Here is a 17,472-nt window from a genome sequence, read left to right as displayed (position 1 = left end):
TCCTCCTTGGGTCTAGCCTGGATTCGAAACGAAGATCAATCTGGAATCCGTGGGTGCACGTTGATCTCTTGCCTCCATTTTCCCCCACACCAAAGCCATCGTCCACGTCAAAGTCTGCAGCAACCCAATTATCCTTTGTTGCAGTTACGGAGTTGCTGCGCGAGAACCAATAGACGACCACAGATTGTATATACTGCACCTGCAGCGGACCGATCCTGTCTAGCGGTTTCCTTCCCTAGAACGTCTGGCCTAATCAGAGAACAGCACACGATACACGACCCAACTTTCACCTTCTATCGCTACTTATCCTTTGGGCCTCACATGCCCGACCCGACATCAAACCCAGACCGGAGCATCAATACTGACAGTTCCGCCTATGGCACCTTCCCTCGACCACGATTAAGCCCCAATTACAGCAGTCGTGATAGTGTAGACAGCACAGCTGTGCACAGCAACGGCGGTGATGTTTCTCCCAAGAGAAGGCCGTCGCCCGCACAGCGTAAATCTTCGCGACACATAGAATTCCGGAATCACCTTAGGCGACCCCATCTCACAGACACCCAACGGACCTTGAGCGATGCTCTACGTGCGGTGAAAAGTAGAGAAGAGCAAGAAACTCTGCTTCCCGATGAAGACCATGCGGGTTCTGATGGCTGCTTCAATGGGAATGGCGAGCCGGTGGGACCTAGAGAGGTGTTTGCGCCGTATCCGCATTCAGGACTGAAGGTCTATTACAACATTCATCGGTATGTCGTCCCAAAACAAGCAGCTGCGAATCTGAGCACTTTGTGGGATTCCGCGCCTTGCGGCTCTTCGAGAACCGTGTCGGTCGTCGGGGGCCAATGACACAATCGTCACAGAAGACATCGGGCAGATGCTAATACTCAGCAGCATACGAAGGCTCATATTAGCTGTAATAGAGGACCCATATTCGGTCGAGCAGTTGAGAGAACCGCGTATGAACGTGTTGATTGTCAAACCACTTGTGGACCGACTCTACGATGAAGACGATATCTCTATTGGTAGGTATCCTGGACTCCAGGCTGAGCCCGCTGCTGACTTGTAGCAGTGTATTGTCTGCTCGTAAATCGTATGCAGTTCTTGCGCGAGCAGCAATTTCAGCAACACCATCAGACCGTGGATCTCACTCGAGCCAATTTGTGCGAGCTCGTAGCCATGAAGGTCCTACGTCGGCATGACGAAGAGAGTACTGGAAAGCCTGGACTCTTGCTACTCGCACAAGTTCTCGTAGCACCATTCCAGCCTTTCCAAGGTGCACCGGAAGAAGTGTCCCCACCACGGCACATCTCGGAGTATCAGGGTCAAGGTGACTACGAGGGCAAGCTGACAGCTCTAGAGGTTGCCATTGTCTCTGAGAGCAAGGTCCTTCTGAGCAGCTCGGCGAGCCAGAAGGTCATAGATGCGGTGTACCGGGGACGCATTGTGTACACGCCGACGACTTTCATCGACATCATTCCAGACCACTACAAGCACAAGCCAATATCGCTGTACGATCCCCGTAAAGCCCCACTGCTGAACCAATACCGTCTCATGGTACCCCGTACGCGCAACATCATCGAAGTCGTTCAATTTGTCATCCTTCTCGCATGCTACTGTTGGTGTATGCACGAGAGGGTTGATCACACACTTACGACAGCCGAGATGGTCTTCCTGCTCTATGGAGGTGGCTGGGTGCTTGATGAGTTGATCTCTTGTGTGGAACACGGATGGGAGGTTCATACCCAAGAGCTCTGGGCTTTCCTCGACGTTACCTTTTCCGGAATCTACATCATCTACTTTTGGATGCGCCTGCACGGCTGGGTTCTTGGAAACGACGAGACGGGCAGGCAGGCCCTCGATGTCTTGGCGACAGCCTCGCCAATCTTATTCCCAAGGATCGCCTTCAACCTGATGCCGGAGAACATGCTTTTCATCTCTCTGCGAGCAATGGTAAAGGAGTTCACCGCACTTAGTCTCATCGCCTTCTGGTGCTTCGGTGGCTTCTTGTTAGCGTTGAAATGGCTCAGTATGAGCAACCCTGCTACGGACGCGGACGCTCCAAATGTCATCACCATTTCCAAGTGGATGCTCTGGATCTGGTTTGGGCTGGACGGCACCGGTATCGATGAGGCACCCACATTCCATGAGATCCTAGGCCCAGTACTCATGGTCATCTACGCGTTCATCGGCAACACGCTCTTTCTGACGGTTTTGGTGTCCATTCTCTCCAACACATTCTCGAAGATCGCCGCCGACGCCACTGCTGAGATTCAGTTCCGCCGCGCAGTCATGACTTTCGAAGGCGTCAAGTCGGATACATTGTTCGCCTATCGACCGCCGTTCAACTTACTCGCATTTGTTGTCCTGCTGCCGCTCAAGTTCATATTAACGCCGCGCTGGTTTCATAAGATCAACATTACGGCGATACGTGTTCTTAATGCACCGTTTTTGCTAGCAATTGCGTGGCACGAGCGCCGTACGCTGTGGAAATCAACACGCAGACGCAGCATCAGCGGCCCCGGTCCTAGCAAGCGGACCAAGTGGCTCTTCGATGGCGGCTTCTGGAGTTGGAGCAAGATGAGCCCGCATGCTGATCTTCAAGCGGTGTTCGAAGAGGAAGCGCCCAGAGAGATCATCGAAAGAATCGAGGAGGAAGATGACTTGGAAGACGCGATTCTCGAAAACAGTTTCGCCGGCCCCGCAGGTGCTGATCGGAGGAGCATCAGTCCAGGTAGCGTCTTGACGAGAAGAAGGAGGTTGAGCAGTGCGTGGCCGGGACCGGTTCCATAGGGTGCTTTCCGGTGATGTGAGTACACAGCTTGGGAAAGTAAACCTTGTCTTCTGCGTTGATAAGTGCGAGAACACCTAGCTTTTGCGTAGCAACCTCAATGAGCAACAACGATACCTCCTGAAGTCTTTATTTGTTTTGTTAAATGCCTCGTGCAATCTGATTATAGCCAAAAGCAGCGTCCTTTCCGTCAACTCACCCCCACTTGCCCCACTCCAAACCGGACATTCAAACTCCGCCGGAACCCAACACCAAAATATTACCCCCAGTGTATCACAAACCGTTACCCCCAGAAGATTGATAGCCAATAAGCCCATCCTCAACCCGAACCCAACCCGTCGCTCAACTCGGTGAAGCACACGCCCTGTCAGCTACAGGTTTTAAGACTATTACCCCCAGGCATCTCTCAAGAGTGATTCAATTGGCAGCTGGAGGATCAAGATTGCTCGTCCGCGGCTTATTGTGGCTCGAAGGTCTTTAGGTTATCGAGCCTTCGATGATAGTGGAAGGTGGATGAGGATTGCACGGCCGAGCACTTTTCCGTAGGGAAACAGCACTGCAAGAGGCGGACACAGAGGGTGTATATAAGTTGGCTATTCAATACGCAACGTCCATCATCCAGCACCCAAAACCAAACCAAACACCACCACCCACCATGGCAGCGAACTACCCCCTCTCCTCCACCCCTTCCCTGCAAGACCAATTCATTGGCAGAAAACTCACCGATCTGCCCACGCCGTCAGTCATCCTGGACCGCAGCCTCATCAAGAAGAATTGCACCGCCATGTTGCAAGTTTGCGAGAGATTAGGTGTTGGGTTCAGGGCACATGTTAAAAGCCACAAGACACTGGAGCTGTCAAAGATGATGGTCGGGGATGGGCGGGAAGGCTCGCCAGCACAATTCATCGTCAGCACCATCGCGGAGGCGGAGAATCTGGTGGAGTATGTGAGGGCGGAACAGGAGAGGGGCAGAGAAGCCAGCGTACGCCGCCTCATCCATATATTGTATTTGTATTTGCTAACGTGTGCTGTAGATTCTCTACGGCGTCCCAGTGCCTCAGGGCGCTATACCGCGCCTCATCACTCTCGCCAGCAGCCTCGCACCCTCGTCAATCAACGTCATAATCGATAACGAAGATGCATTCACCCGGTTCCACGACACTCTAACCTTCCACCCAGCCTTCGCACCTGAGAAGAAAATCGGCGTGTTCGTGAAGATAGATACCGGCTACCAGCGCGCCGGCATCGTGACCTCCTCACCCCAGTTCAAGCCCCTGGTTGATGCCATCCTGGCGAAAGATGCGAGTAAAGGAGGCCAGGGCGCGGTGCTGCTCAAGGGTTTCTACAGCCACTTCGGGCACTCGTATGCCGGGAACTCCGAGGACGACGCGGCATCGGGGCTGATCGACGAGCTCCTCGGTCTAGAAGTCGCCGCTCAAGCGGTCCCGGAGGAGAAGCGCAAGGGACTTGTGCTGTCAATAGGAGCGACGCCGACGGCGACGGCGGCGCAGAACATGCTGTCGGGGAACTCGCCGAGGGTGGATGAATTCCATGTTGTCCTGGCGAGACTGAAAGAGCAGTATGTTGTTGAGTTGCACGCTGGTGTGTATCCGTTGCTGGACTGCCAACAGGTTGCTACTCATGCCCGGCCAGCGGAGGGTGAAGCGAGAGAAGGATTCCAGCCGTTGAATAAGGATAGTATTGCGATTCGTATGCTTGTCGAAATCACTTCCGTTTACACCGAGCGCGAGAAGCCTGAGGCCTTGGTTTCGGCGGGTAGCTTGGTGATGGGGAGGGAGCCGTGTAAGAGCTATCCTGGGTGGGGCATTGTTACGGGGACGCTTGGTAACTCGAAAACAACTTCGGTGTATGATGAGCGCGGGGAGAAGACAGGATGGATTGTTGGGAGGATCAGTCAGGAGCATGGGATCTTGACTTGGAAGGGGGACAGGAGCAAGTGCAATGAGCTGGCGATTGGGGATAAGGTGGAGGTCTGGCCAAATCATGCTTGTGTTGCTGGTGCCGGGTTGGGGTGGTACCTAATCGTGGACTCGGAGCAGGGAGGACATGAGGTTGTCGATGTGTGGCCAAGATGGAGGGGCTGGTAGAGCTGTTTCCTGAGATAGCTTTGTGTATAGTGCTAATCCTTACTGGTTCATTTGCTCTAATCATCCTTCGAGTCTGCGTGATGTGCTTGACCGAGGACGTGCTCTGTGACGACTCATCCATTCTGTGTGCCGGGACCGTGCCCAGTCTTCCAAGTAAAGTGCTGTCGCTGGGCTGGCTGCTTTGTCCCGGACGACGGAGCGCGCGTTGGTTGTGTAGGCTGGGTAGGAAACGCTGGTGGTGCGGGCTGCGAAGGGAAAGCAGGCGGTGTAGGAATCGGAGGCGACACATTCGACATATGGTTCAGGTAACTCGGCGTCTCCCACTTCATGTTCTGTGCATACAATCCAATTGCCTTGACCTCGTTCAGGATCTGGTTCAGCGTCTGAGAGTGCATTGCCGATTCGTGGACCATTCGCTTTTGGAAGTTCTCACGGTCTTGTCGCTGCTGGTCGTGGAAACCCGCGGAGGACGTTCGCCATGTGTCCTCTCGCTTGACGTGGGCGTCGTTGGCCATCCGTCTGCAGTCCTCCACCCATTTGATCTGCCGTGATATGAGCCCTGCTTCACGGCGAACGACTTCGGCTATCGAAGCGTTGGCATCGTCGCCGTCGACGTCAGGCGACGGGAATGAACCGCCTGGGGCAGCTCCTGCTGCCGCGGATATCGAGTTGCGGAAGGGTCCCGCTGACTGTTGTGCCTGCGGTTGTTCGAAGTCCCGTTTGTTCTGGTCATGCCATTCTTCCTTGAAGCATCGTAGCAGACGTTGAACGTGGTTGACAGTTTCAGTGGTGTCTTCCTGGATGTCCCCCCGAAGTTTGGCCAGGAGATCGTCGAAATGTTCTTTAGTAATGAGGGGCATGATGTGTTCGTCGTCCTCGTCTTCGCCGGTGCGCGCACGCTTGTTCGCCTCATCCTCGCCATCATCGAGCCTGTGCTTCTTGCGTGAGACAATTTCCTTTTCGAGTTTGGCATCTGAGGCGCGTCGCGTGGGCTTGAAGGTTGGCTGTGTGTTTGGCAATGTGTCGTCGTCAACTGTGATCACTTCTGGCTTCTTGAGGGCTGCTTGCACGGTGACAGGGTACTCGTCTCCATCTTCGATAGGCTTGATAGTCAATTTACAGGTCTTAGAGGAGTCGCCGGTCTTCAGGGCCAATTCCAGTGACCCTGAAGCGTGCGCCCAGGTGCCGTCGCGCTCCTGGAGCTCGCGCTTGAAGTCGTTGATGACATCGGCTATTCTCTTCGCAGCCTTTGCAGCTAGCGGGTCAATCGTCCCGGAACTGGCCTCGGCTGACGCAGGCGACGCAGGCGACACGGCTTGTTGCTCGTCCATGGAAGCATCAGGCGTGGCGAAGGGGGGAGTTTCTTCGCGCTCAGGTGCTGAGGTCTGCATGACGATGCCTGCTGCAGGCCAGACGTCGTACAGGGGAGGGGTCACAGCGTGCTGGCTGCGCTTACCCTGAACACATGAACCTTACAGGAAGAAGCAAGAGACGCGCTGGCGAACAGGCACGCGCCGGCTGGAAGATTTGCAGCGTTGAAACCTTGCGTCTCTAGCTCGGTTCAGCTGCGCTTCTGTTTGGCAAGTTTCCTCTGGTGGAGGAACGACCCAGTGCTTCCCCACCGCGCCCTGAACCATGCCGGGCACTAGGGCACTTCTGCTGCAGCGCTCGGATGCTCGCGCAGCTCTCCTGGCGAGCAGAAACGCCAGCATCCTGTGGGCGATCTGCCAGCTGGTGAGCTGATGACTGCAGACGACTGACTGGAAAGCCTCTGCCCCGACTGTGCCCTCCACGTCCCACACTCGTCCTTGTCGCACTCTCGCAGCGTTTCCCCTGTGCAGCGTGTGGCCCCTTTTGCAACTCCAAACTTCAGCAGCAGCATGCGGCACACCTCACCGGCCGCTGAAGACTGCTAGAACAGCCGGTGGGCTGCAGACTGCCGCACCCCGGCTCCTCCCACCTTCCCGCCTGGCATAACTGGAATACACCTGGACGTGTCTTGTGCTTATGCGCAGCCCTTAGCCCTGAACTCGCGAGTTGCCAGTCTGGGCTCGGGACTGCCTGCGTGATATAGCGGGCGACAACCTCCTCGGGATCCGTGAGAACAGCACGACCGCTGACGGATCGGGCAATTCGGGCGCTGCATCGCCATGGTCCCTCTGCGCAGAGCCTCCCAGCGCGGGCGCCGCAGCCTTGAACACCACCGTGATCCCTTTGAGTGGCAGGAGGCGCGTGACAAGCCCATCATGACCGCGACCTTCCCCATCCACCCTCTGCCGTCGATGCAGGCCGCCTTCGAGGAGTCGATGCTCGACGCAACGGGCGAGACTGGCTTCGTGCCCTTCAAGACTCCCGGCAGGGGCGTCAAGACTCGCCAGCAATTGCTGTGCAGAGAGGCTGATGCCGAGGAGCTCTCCTACAACTACACATACAGCTGCCATTGGCGTCACCACCCCAAGGGCAGATTCCACCCCTTGCTGAAGACAATCACCCAGATCGTCTTCGGCGTCCACCTGCTGCACCAACGCCTCGAGAAGTCGACCGCCGACGTCGCTGATATCCTCCTTAAACACGTCAACGAACTCGATAGTTTCCTGCAGCGCGCGAATGAAGATGTGGAGCAGAGCTTAAAGGATATGCTCTTCCGACACAAATGCTTGAGAGTGCCCATGGAACATGTCAACGAATTCGACCGCCTTCTCGACGACCGCGCATACCGCTCCTCGCTGCTGGATGGAAATATCACCATTGAACGAACCACCAATCGCATGTCGCAACTGCTCAACGACTACCTGATCGACATAAGCACCTACCGAGACGCAAATCACGAACTCGAACTCTATCTCCGCGACATTGGCGATGAATGGGCATATCACAATGAGGATGTCGGGCGCATATACTCGGCCATGTGCGGAAACACAGGTGGCTGGGCGCAATTCTTACAGAGCTTGGTGACGAAAGCAGAAAGGCTTGGTACGGTGCTTGTGCAAGTCAGCAGTTATTGCAATGAAATCGAGAAGCGCTGCGGTGCCGCCAGCCGGCGAAGCTTGGTATGTGGTCCCTGGCAAAGCTCATCAGCACGGAAGCTAACCGTTGCGCAGATCGCAACCACTTCATCCTCACGAAATTCCTCCAAGTCGAACTTGCGCGATAACGGCCGTCGATCGTCCAGAAAAGGCTCGCAGAACAAACCTCTGCCCACACCGCCCACTCCACAGGTACCGGTGATCCTCGCCACCCCACAGACAGACGCCAGAGCGCCCCCTGATGCAGAAGCCCGTGGGCGTCCAATCTCACGGGTACCACATTATCAATCACACCCAGAGCCTGTGAACCCTTACATGGCTGGGAATGCTCAACCCAAAGCCGAACCTCCCGTCTCAGCTCCAGCGCCTGCTACTCGTCCTGAAGTACATGTGCCAACCCAACCCACACCAAAGCAGCCTGAGTACCACCACGAAGCCTGGCACATTGAAGACCAACGTAAGGCTGCCGCACAACCCCAGACAGATCCGAGTCGTATCAGCCACAAGCACGGTCATCGGCGAATGTCCAATAAAGAAGGGGATAGTCCGCCCATGACAGCTCAGGACTCAGCTTACTCTTCATTGTCAGGAGCTTCGATCATGTCGCCAGCTAGCACAGCACCACCTCGTTCAGCGTCATCGAACGCTCAATTTGGCCTATTCCCGAGCAGTGCTCAGCATACGCCCAAACAGTCGATGTCTAGCCGGTTAGGTACTATGACATCAACAAGTTCCAACCTACGATCTGTGAAGTCTGCCGGACCGCCAGATCGGCCACCGACTTCTACCAGCACTTACTCAGAAACGACAAGTAAGAGGCTGCTCAAAAGGGGCAGTCTCCAGTCGCTCAGACGTTTCTTCACCAAGAAGAAGAACGACATACATACCATTGCGGAGTGAACCACATACCCTTACATTTGCTTTGTCTCATTTACAGCGGGCGTTGTCTGTGTTGGCATCTCGCGGCCATATACCCTTTTGTTTGCTCATCGGTCTTCCTTCGGTTTGCATATACCAATTTCTTGTGTCTGGGCTTTCCGGCATCTAGCGCCTGCGTTCATATAATTTGTACATGGTTCTTTTTGATTCCCCAGCTGTAATGCCAATGCCATAATGTCAAGTGCGTGCGCTGCGCTGGCCTCTGCCGGACCGCGAGTGGTGGCAGGTAGAATGAGAATGAGAGAGCATCGGGATGCCGCTCTCTCAAAAGTTTGTGCTGCACGGTCGGTTCGGCAGGGTGTGCACCGATGCAGAAGGCTCGCTTTCGATGCAATCTGTTTTCAAGAGGAGCTTGATTGCTGCAGTGGAGACATCGAGCTCGCTGTTGCGGGAAGGAACGTCAGGCTTGGAGCCTGCGGTAGGAGGCAATAGGCATGTACTCAAAACCGGAGCGGCTACCAGGCCGCTCACTCTCGCCGAAGCTTGTCTCTGTTCTTTCAGTCAGATGCTTCCTGCTCTGTCATTGTCTCTCACGCCGTCGTCATTGCCCTTCTCAGTCGCGGCTTGCCGCGTGCGTTCCTGGTGCTGTTGCGGGCTAGCTCTTACCTCCACGAGGCAGGCAGGAACGACTCTCCTGCAGAGCAGCGTTTTTCCTGCTCGAGCTTCCCTCGTCCGTTCTCTCTCCTCGCACTCCGCTTGTCTATCGTCAGCATCACTCTCGTCTTGGTTGAGCGTTGGTGAGGGCGGAGCCGCAGTCACTCGTTTGTTTTTGGATAGCTTCTGCTTTGCCGGCGTCCGCTTGTTTGATCATCCCACTATCACCCACATCATCACCATCCACACTCCCTACTCTCACAGCTCTTCCCACGCTCAGCATAGCATCCTGGTCAGTGTAGCCACGTCCTGGGCAGCAGCACGATGCTCGCCGATCGAGACCCCAACGCCAGCGGACGCACCAGCAGGGCGTCCAACCTGTCCGCCATGTCTCGAGCCACCTACAGACAACAGGGCGGGTCAGACAAGCAGGACCTTCTCGCATCTGCTCCTGGAGTCATGTCCATGCTGCGTACCTCCACGGAGATGGGCAACGTCGTCGGCCTTACCGGAGACCTCTCTGGCATGGGCAACGTGCCTCGAGCTCCGCAGCGCCGCGGTGCGAGCAGCAGGCTCTCCACAGCATCGTCCATGTCAGGCACCTCCAGCCGGGCAAGCAGGCACCACCGACAGTGGCCTTCGTCTTCCTCAGCACCGAGACGCTCTTCCATGCGAGAGTCGTCCGGTCCGCAGTACGTTGCTGATACCCTCTCACCCACGGTGATGAACCTTCCTGGGTCGTCGCCCCTCATTCCGACGCGCCACCGGAGCAGTCGCAACAACAGGGACAGTCAACGATCGTTCTCGATGACCAACACTTCTCAGCCGACCTTCAGACTGTCCAGCAATCGATCCTTGGGCAGCTTGCGCAGCCACGAACACATCCAGCGTCCGAAGTCGCCATACGTCTACCCCACTCGACTCCGTCGTCCCTCCTACCGTCCAGCATCACCCGCGTTGAGCGATGTCACTGGATCACGACCACGACGCTTACATGGCCACGGCAGTCAAGGACAGATCCAGCACCAGGGGCAAATGAGACTGAGGATCCCTTCCGACACGAGCCTTGGATATCAGGACAGGGCGCCTGGTATGCCTCATCGCCCAAGCCGCGGTCACGCTCCAACGTACTTCAACGGACCTCAGGGCGACATACCTCCAGTCCCACCGCTGTTCCACTCTCGCGTCCCTCTCGAGCGACCTCGTGTGATTCAAAGATCAGCCAAAGGATCGTTCTCCAGTGGCTCGACCAACATGCGCAACGACTCTGACACTCCCTCGTCAGACTTGCCTTCGCCCCCTACCCCGCACGATGGATCCTCTTTGGAGGTGATACTCAGCCCAACAGGTACTCAGGTTCTCGTCGACACTATGACCGGAGTCGTCGTAAGAGAGGAAGTTGCCAGTGGTCCGCTTTACTACGATTACAGTGAGCAGTTCGAACGCGAGCAGATCCTGGAGCCGGAGGTGAAGCCCATTCAAACCAGCTTCGTTAACAACATCAAGACCATACAGGAGGAGCGTGGATCTTTCGAGCCACCTGCGACCCCAGCTCGTGGCACTTGGGCTTCTGGGGCCACACGGATCTCGAACACTGCTGTCCCTGGCATTGTGGAACTCCCTGCCTCTCCTGTCGTTCGGCGCATCACCAGGGATCTGATCTTGCAGGCACTGGAGCCTGCTTCCACCACGGAAGATGTCGACGGTACTGCAGACAATCCCACCACTAACAACAGCGATGAGTTTCCGCAGTATATGGACACGCACGACCCGCCTCGTCCTACGCATGCAAGGGCGGCTGTGCGTGATCAAGGCTTAGGCAAGCGGTTCAGTATCTTGTCTCAGGCTGACTCGAGCGTCGTTGACTCTTCGACACTCGACTTTGCCGTACGATACTCTATTCCTATTGTCACTGGAGCTCAGGTTGGTTCCGATACGCCTGCCATTCCTGACCAGGAGCCACCGTTGCCTCCAGATACAGCGCCCAGCACTGAGGTCGATATGTCGGATCTTCTGGCCGGCTATCAGCACACCGAGTCTAGGCATGAAGACGAGAACGATGCGAAAGAGGAAGAGAAGGAACCTGATGCCAAGTCCAGCAAGGATCAAGTCGTTCAGAGCAGGAGCAATCATGCGCAGAAGTCATCCGACGCGCAGTCATTCAAGTCTGCCACAGATGTGTTGGAGTCTGAGCCCTCCGTAGCTGAGCCGGAGGACGACGATGATGCAAAGTCCTACAAATCCTGCCCAGATGCAGCGGTCGAGAAGGAGTTCTCGATCAAGGAGGTGGACGCCCATTCATTCAAGACCGCCCAAGACGCCGCAACGCCTGGTCGATCCATATCGATGCCACTAGCAAAGCCGCCACCTGTCGTTTCTGCGGATATGCAGACCCCGAGGCCGACGTCTGAAGCACCTGTTTCGAGCCCGCCTCCAGCTGTGCTCCGAAAGCTGCGCGTCCCTCCTCGTGAATCGAGCTTTCCACTTGCAAACAAGTTTCGGGCAAGCTCCAAGCCAAACATGAAGCAAGGTTCGGTGTCGATCTCGAGGTCCTCGTCCACTCTCAGTGTCACTCATCAGCCTCCTCCGGTGCCGCCCCGAGAGTCAAGCACGTCTAAAGAGGCTCAGCGATCGATGGGAGTTGCGTCCTGGATGCTGTTCAAGCGCTGGGGCAAGAGGCCTAGCAAGGATGAAGACCTGACGAAGACCGGGAACAGTTCTCGGGAGACCTTACAGGAGCCTCGCCCCACGAACAGCGTAACGTCGTCGCAGCAATCTCTAGGAGATGCCATCAAGACTCCGGAGAAGGCATTGTTCAAAGAGATCACGGTTCCTGCCAAAGAAGCTGGTCCCCTCAAAGACTGCGCTCCGCCACAGGCGCACAATGCGAGTGCTGCCCCTCTTGTGCATCAGCACTCGCTCAGCAGCCCATCGCCTGTCGTCGCTGAACCTTCGTCGGTGTACTCTCCACAGGATAGCTATTCAAGATCCCGCGTACAGTCCTCGCCAGCTGGTGTTCCCAAGCCTGCGGAAAATCGCCGAGACAGCCAGACAACTACGCACCTTGTCTGGCATGGCCGGAAATCCCTCAATCTCAGCAATCCAGCTGCGAGCGTCAGCGAGCCACATCTTCCGCTGCCGATCTCGAGTGATGATACCACCACCGATCTCAGGTTGTCGCAGTACAGGTATCCAGGAGGCCTGCACTATCTTCCTGATCTGAAGGAGGAGTCACATGAAGACTCGAGCCTGAACACAAGTGCTAGCAATCTGAAGAACTCGAACTTCCGGTTTCCTTTTGGTGTTCCGGGTGGCGTGCGCGCCTCGGTCGACGATGGTGTTCTGTTCTCGAGGAGATCGTCGATGGGCTCGTACCGCAGGAGCGCTCTGGGTAGCGCCATGAGCCAGACGCATGGATTGCCGTCGATGAATTTTAGCCGCATGAACTTGTTCGACAAGCTGGAGGAAGAGCTTGAGCTTGGTCTGCGCAATTCTCGTTCGTTGGATCAGTTGCCGATGGAGGTGCCTGAGCCACATGAAGCTACTCCGCAGCGGCCAGTGTCAGCAAGAGAGATGCGCGAGAAGTATCGCAGTTTCTGTGACAAGCTGGATCAGTTCAACACGCCCAAGGAAGCTGCACGTGCAGAGATGACAAGCCTATTGCTCATGCGGCGCGCGATGTCCCCCGAGCTGTTGGCGGAGATCGAGCAAGTCACTGTGCCTTCGGTCAGCGGTCTTACGGAACGTCTTTCTAAGTTCTTGCCGTCGCTGAGGGAGTACTACAAGCTCGGAGATCAGGGCCCGTTCGCCGCTGAGGAGATGATCATGGAGCATGCCATGGAGGATATCCACGAGGTTGGTGGCCCTGCACAGAAACGCTCGTCTGCTCGGTTGCGGCCAATCGCTGGCTCGCCGAACATGGTCGTTATCGAGGATGCATTGTACGATGAGCTCACCAGCAAAGAGAAGGAAAACAGTATTGCGGTTACCCAGGGTGATGAGGAATTTGAGCGTACACAAGATGAATCTCGCGCTAGTGAGAAGACCCAGGACAACAGCTCGACGCGCCCCAAAACTCCCTTCGCCGAGCCCGAAGCACCCTCACCTGCCATACTCCGCCCCCGCGCCCTCACAGTTGGACACCAAGACCTGCGAGCTTCAGTCGAGTCGGGCTTGACGACGAGGTCCTTGAGGTCTTTTGCGTCGACCCCGACGAGAACAGACACACGTCCCTGGAACTCAGACAAGAACTACCCTTGGGCAACATCAACAATCCCCTCTGTTGACATCTCGCTACCCCCACCAACAGCGGTCAGGCACTCACCACGCCCTGGCCCCTCCCACCTCCGCAACAACATCTCCGACGCGTCTACCACAAGCACCTTCACTACCCCGGTTGGCTCGCCTTTTGGCACCGACTCTAATTCCAGTGCTCACGCTCGCCAGCTGCACCGCTTCAGCGTTTTCGGGCGTAACGGTGACCAGCCTCACGCCGTTGGTGAACGATACCCCACCTCAGCTTTGACACCACCTACAGCAATCTTTCGAGACAACTTCTCTACCTCTGACACGTCTGACGACGATACTGAGCCGCGAATCGTACGTAAAGGCAAGTTCAGCCTCAAGAAACGCTTTTCGTCTGCCCGCAACGCAACGCTCGACAACAGCACTCGAGCCACAAACAACAAGTCACTCACCACCTCGAACGACCCTCTCGAGCTCACGTCACCTGCGTCTGCTCACCGTTCCGCAACCTCCATCATCCAAGACACTGCAGGTGAAGCAAGAGCCTTTACCTCAAACCGTCATACATTCCGCGACGCTGAGGGCATGCCAAGTGTCGTCTACCACCGTCACCGACTCATTGACCACCTGAAGCGTTGGTGGCACAAGGGAGGAGACCTCATTCGAAGCTTTTCTCGCCGATCTCCAACTACAACTACCCGCCTCTAAACATCATGGATGATTACAAGCAGAACCCCGGCTACTACCACTACAAGTCGGTCGAATTCGCCAGGAGCCTGTACTACTCGAACTATATCTTCATCTCTTACCTGATGTGCAAGTGTTGGCCACCTCGCCGTCCTTGGGACCCTCCAAACACGCCTCGGAGCGACATCGAGGATGGCTGGAGCTCTGACGATGGGTATGAGAACGAGCAATCGGGTCCAGACGAAGACTTTTACTTGAGTGACGTGGAGGGCTTCTACTGAAGTGATTATTGAGCAGCATCTTCTGCTATCCGCCAGAGCTGAACACTAATCGATCAGTTATGACTCTTCACCACTGGGGCCTGGCGGCCATATACGGACAACTTTGGGGATCACATATGGGAGATAGCCATTGACTTGTACTTACGGTCCTATAGCTAGCTGGCATTGGATACTATACAAAGTCTGACATCTAATCTTGTGCACTTGTAGTCTTCGTGATGATCTGTGGTGACGTCAATTGGTAAGTGCATGGTGTTGTGGCCATTACGATAAGCCGTGAAGTTGCTCTTGGTGTGTGAAGACATCGAGTGTCAACTTGTGTTGCTATGGAAGAGACGAAGTCACAATCATATTGCATGGGGACCTCCAGGCCTGCACATAAGAGTATGAAAGACGTTGGCGCGAGCCATTGTGTATTAGCATCTACGATATCTACCAACCCAACCAACCCTGGCCCTTCACCATCGGCATCACCTTCTTCTTCTTCTTCTGCTGCACCTTCACACCCTCATCCTTTTGAAACCACTTCAGGCCCGCAACCTCCCAATAGCTCTCCGCAAACACGCCCGGATTCTCCCGCACATACTCTTCACACGTCGCAACACCCGTCTTCTTCGCACACCCACCACTTTCCCACTCAGCGCCCGCCCACGCCCCGCAGAAAGTCGTGTCGAACACGATCTTGAGATTCTTGAATTTCTCTTCAAAATCGCACTGGCCCGCAAAGTGTGCGATTGGTGTACCGAGAGCTGAGACGTCGAGAGTCGTGTTGAGGAACGTGGAAGACGCGGGGGCCGGGAAGAGGGTGTTGAATTGGGGAGAGACTCGGGGGATGAACCATACGCTTATCGATGCGGATGTCCATTCCATAGCATAAACGCCACCGGTGGCAAGATTGAAGGATGTACCGTAGGAGGGGAACGCGATGTCGGCGTCAATGCTAGCTGTACCGCGTTTGAAGCTGGGTGGTCTCGATGGGGTCATGGCTGAAGGTGCAGCGATCGAGCAACCCACGTTCTTCCTCTGGTCCGGGGCCGCGACATCGCAGTCGTCTGTCTTGAGGAAGCCGGTGAAGGGTGGTGGTGTGCTGTCTGAGCCGGTTGCTGGGGACGTGGTGTTGTCGATCATGCAGCCAGTAGAGGTGTGCAGCGTCACGGCGTTGGATTCGTAGTCGTTGACGCCTTCCAGGATATCGATCTCGCCGGCGTCGGGCCAGGTGATTTTCCCGTTTATTTCTACGTGGGAGCCGAGCAGCCAGTATGCGGGCCAGGACCCGCAGGTTGAAGCAGGCATGTGGCGGATGTCTGCGACGAGGAGGCCTTTGTTCCAGCCTTTTTTGCTCTCGAGGCGGACGCTGGCGCGGCCGTTGGGGTTCTTGGAAGTGTGATCGACGCCGAGGAATACGGATTGCGTGTCGGAGAGGTAGCCGACAAGACCCTGCTCGATGGCTGATGTGTAGTTCTGGTACTGAACAAAACCTTCCGTGGGGTCGGGGCCAGAGAAGAAGTCGAAAGCCGAGAAGAAGTTGTGGTAGGACAGATCCTCGGCGAGGGTGTATGTTGTACCAGCCTGTGCTGCTGTGAGGGAGGGAAAGACGATGGCCAGCACCCCCTTGGGCAGTATTGAAGTGCGCATGACGATGCGTTGGAAGCGACTGGGACGAGCTTGCAGTATCGAGGTCGGCTTGTCAAGTTAAAAGATGCGTTGAAACTTTTGATGTTGACCGAGCAATCTAGATGTGCTGTAGAACGTATGCAATCTGCGCTGTGGAGAATCAAAAGCAAGGGAGAAAGAGTGGAGATGGAGATATACCATCTCTACCAGTCGACATTGTGCGAGAACCAAGCCGCAGACAAATCGTTGTGGTGTTATTGTGTGGCTGGACAATACCCCTCACGCTATTGAACTCCCTCAAGCGTTTCGTTGACATTGTGGGTGGACAATAGTACACTTGCCCAACCCCTCCATGGGTGGCGAGGTAGTGAGGTGAAGGCGACATTGAGTCCGGGCATCAAATGGTCTTGCGTATACTCAATGCATTGATGGCATAAGACGGTGACTCTGTGATACTGTCTCACGCTCGAAGACGCTGCCGAGGTTCCCTGAGAGACGCTTGTGTGGTCATGAGGTAGTGGTCGTGGACGCGTGGCCAAGGGATGTATGGGACATTGCACTCGGCCTAGTTACCGTTAGTAAAGCTTGACAAGGGACGAGGCGCATTCGAACCCTCATATATGTAACCAACCAGCTTCTGAATATTGCCTTCCATCTGTATCGAAGTGGTGTGTGGTGTGTGTGTGTGGAGTCGACGTCGAAGGCAAGGTGGAAGCAGCAGGCAAGGGCGAGTGGAGGGAGTTCGCAAACTGACATAAGTACCCAGGAACGCTCCTTCCTCGCCAAGTGCTATACACACACCACAGCTCACACAGGCTTCGAGAAGCCGAATTGGAACACAACTCATCGTCATTATTGCACGCCCATCGCGGCACCCATCTACCCTAACCCTACCATACACCAAAAGAACAACCACATATTTTGAAAGTGAAGAAACGATATACCCATAACAACACAAGGTATATGACAAAACCGCTCGATGCCCGTACGCAGAAATCCAATCGGTCGGGTCCCATGCAATGCATATAACATGAAATCGTATGCGGTCCAGACCTGACGGATCGATGGGGTTCCGTGACCAGCTGGGTGGAGTGGGTGTTCCATCGTAGATCTATTCAATGAGAGGGCCGTCGTCACCCGAGAAGGGAACGAGCGTCGTATGAGGCGGTGATTTTTCCGCCCCGATAAAG

The 17,472-nt window shown here is 55.6% G+C and overlaps 6 protein-coding genes across 6 annotated transcripts; 4 read left to right on the top strand and 2 right to left on the bottom strand.

Annotated features, from left to right (window-relative positions):
- Nucleotides 1-83: 83 nt before the first annotated feature.
- Nucleotides 84-2,908, top strand: BU25DRAFT_408751 (uncharacterized protein). Its single transcript, XM_033705889.1, has 3 exons — nt 84-746; nt 892-1,022; nt 1,070-2,908. The coding sequence occupies exons 1-3, from the start codon at nt 322-324 to the stop codon at nt 2,788-2,790; spliced, it is 2,277 nt and encodes a 758-aa protein (XP_033564359.1). The 5' UTR covers nt 84-321; the 3' UTR covers nt 2,791-2,908.
- Nucleotides 2,909-3,090: 182 nt separating this feature from the next.
- Nucleotides 3,091-4,947, top strand: BU25DRAFT_408750 (uncharacterized protein). The gene is made up of 2 exons (XM_033705888.1): nt 3,091-3,770; nt 3,823-4,947. The coding sequence occupies exons 1-2, from the start codon at nt 3,444-3,446 to the stop codon at nt 4,894-4,896; spliced, it is 1,401 nt and encodes a 466-aa protein (XP_033564358.1). The 5' UTR covers nt 3,091-3,443; the 3' UTR covers nt 4,897-4,947.
- Nucleotides 4,948-5,126: 179 nt separating this feature from the next.
- Nucleotides 5,127-6,197, bottom strand: BU25DRAFT_307543 (uncharacterized protein; the record flags this gene model as incomplete). Its single annotated transcript, XM_033702084.1, has 1 exon — nt 5,127-6,197. A coding segment is annotated over one exon (1,071 nt), but the record flags the coding sequence as incomplete, so codon positions are not given.
- An 849-nt stretch (nt 6,198-7,046) lies between these two features.
- Nucleotides 7,047-8,822, top strand: BU25DRAFT_335802 (uncharacterized protein; the record flags this gene model as incomplete). The annotated part of the gene is made up of 2 exons (XM_033702598.1): nt 7,047-7,946; nt 8,340-8,822. The coding sequence occupies 2 exons, from the start codon at nt 7,047-7,049 to the stop codon at nt 8,820-8,822; spliced, it is 1,383 nt and encodes a 460-aa protein (XP_033564356.1).
- A 1,249-nt stretch (nt 8,823-10,071) lies between these two features.
- On the top strand, nt 10,072-14,832 carry BU25DRAFT_408748 (uncharacterized protein). The gene has a single exon (XM_033705887.1). The coding sequence runs from the start codon at nt 10,125-10,127 to the stop codon at nt 14,406-14,408; it is 4,284 nt and encodes a 1,427-aa protein (XP_033564355.1). The 5' UTR covers nt 10,072-10,124; the 3' UTR covers nt 14,409-14,832.
- Nucleotides 14,726-16,667, bottom strand: BU25DRAFT_429768 (glycoside hydrolase family 16 protein; the record flags this gene model as incomplete). Its single annotated transcript, XM_033708564.1, has 3 exons — nt 14,726-14,808; nt 15,175-16,237; nt 16,566-16,667. The coding sequence occupies 3 exons, from the start codon at nt 16,665-16,667 to the stop codon at nt 14,726-14,728; spliced, it is 1,248 nt and encodes a 415-aa protein (XP_033564354.1).
- Nucleotides 16,668-17,472: the final 805 nt, after the last annotated feature.

This window comes from Macroventuria anomochaeta (genome assembly GCF_010093625.1).
Source record: "Macroventuria anomochaeta strain CBS 525.71 unplaced genomic scaffold BU25scaffold_8, whole genome shotgun sequence".
NCBI lineage: Eukaryota > Fungi > Ascomycota > Dothideomycetes > Pleosporales > Didymellaceae > Macroventuria > Macroventuria anomochaeta.
Note: the sequence above shows the minus strand (reverse complement) of the source record. Positions and strands in the feature narration are given on the sequence as shown.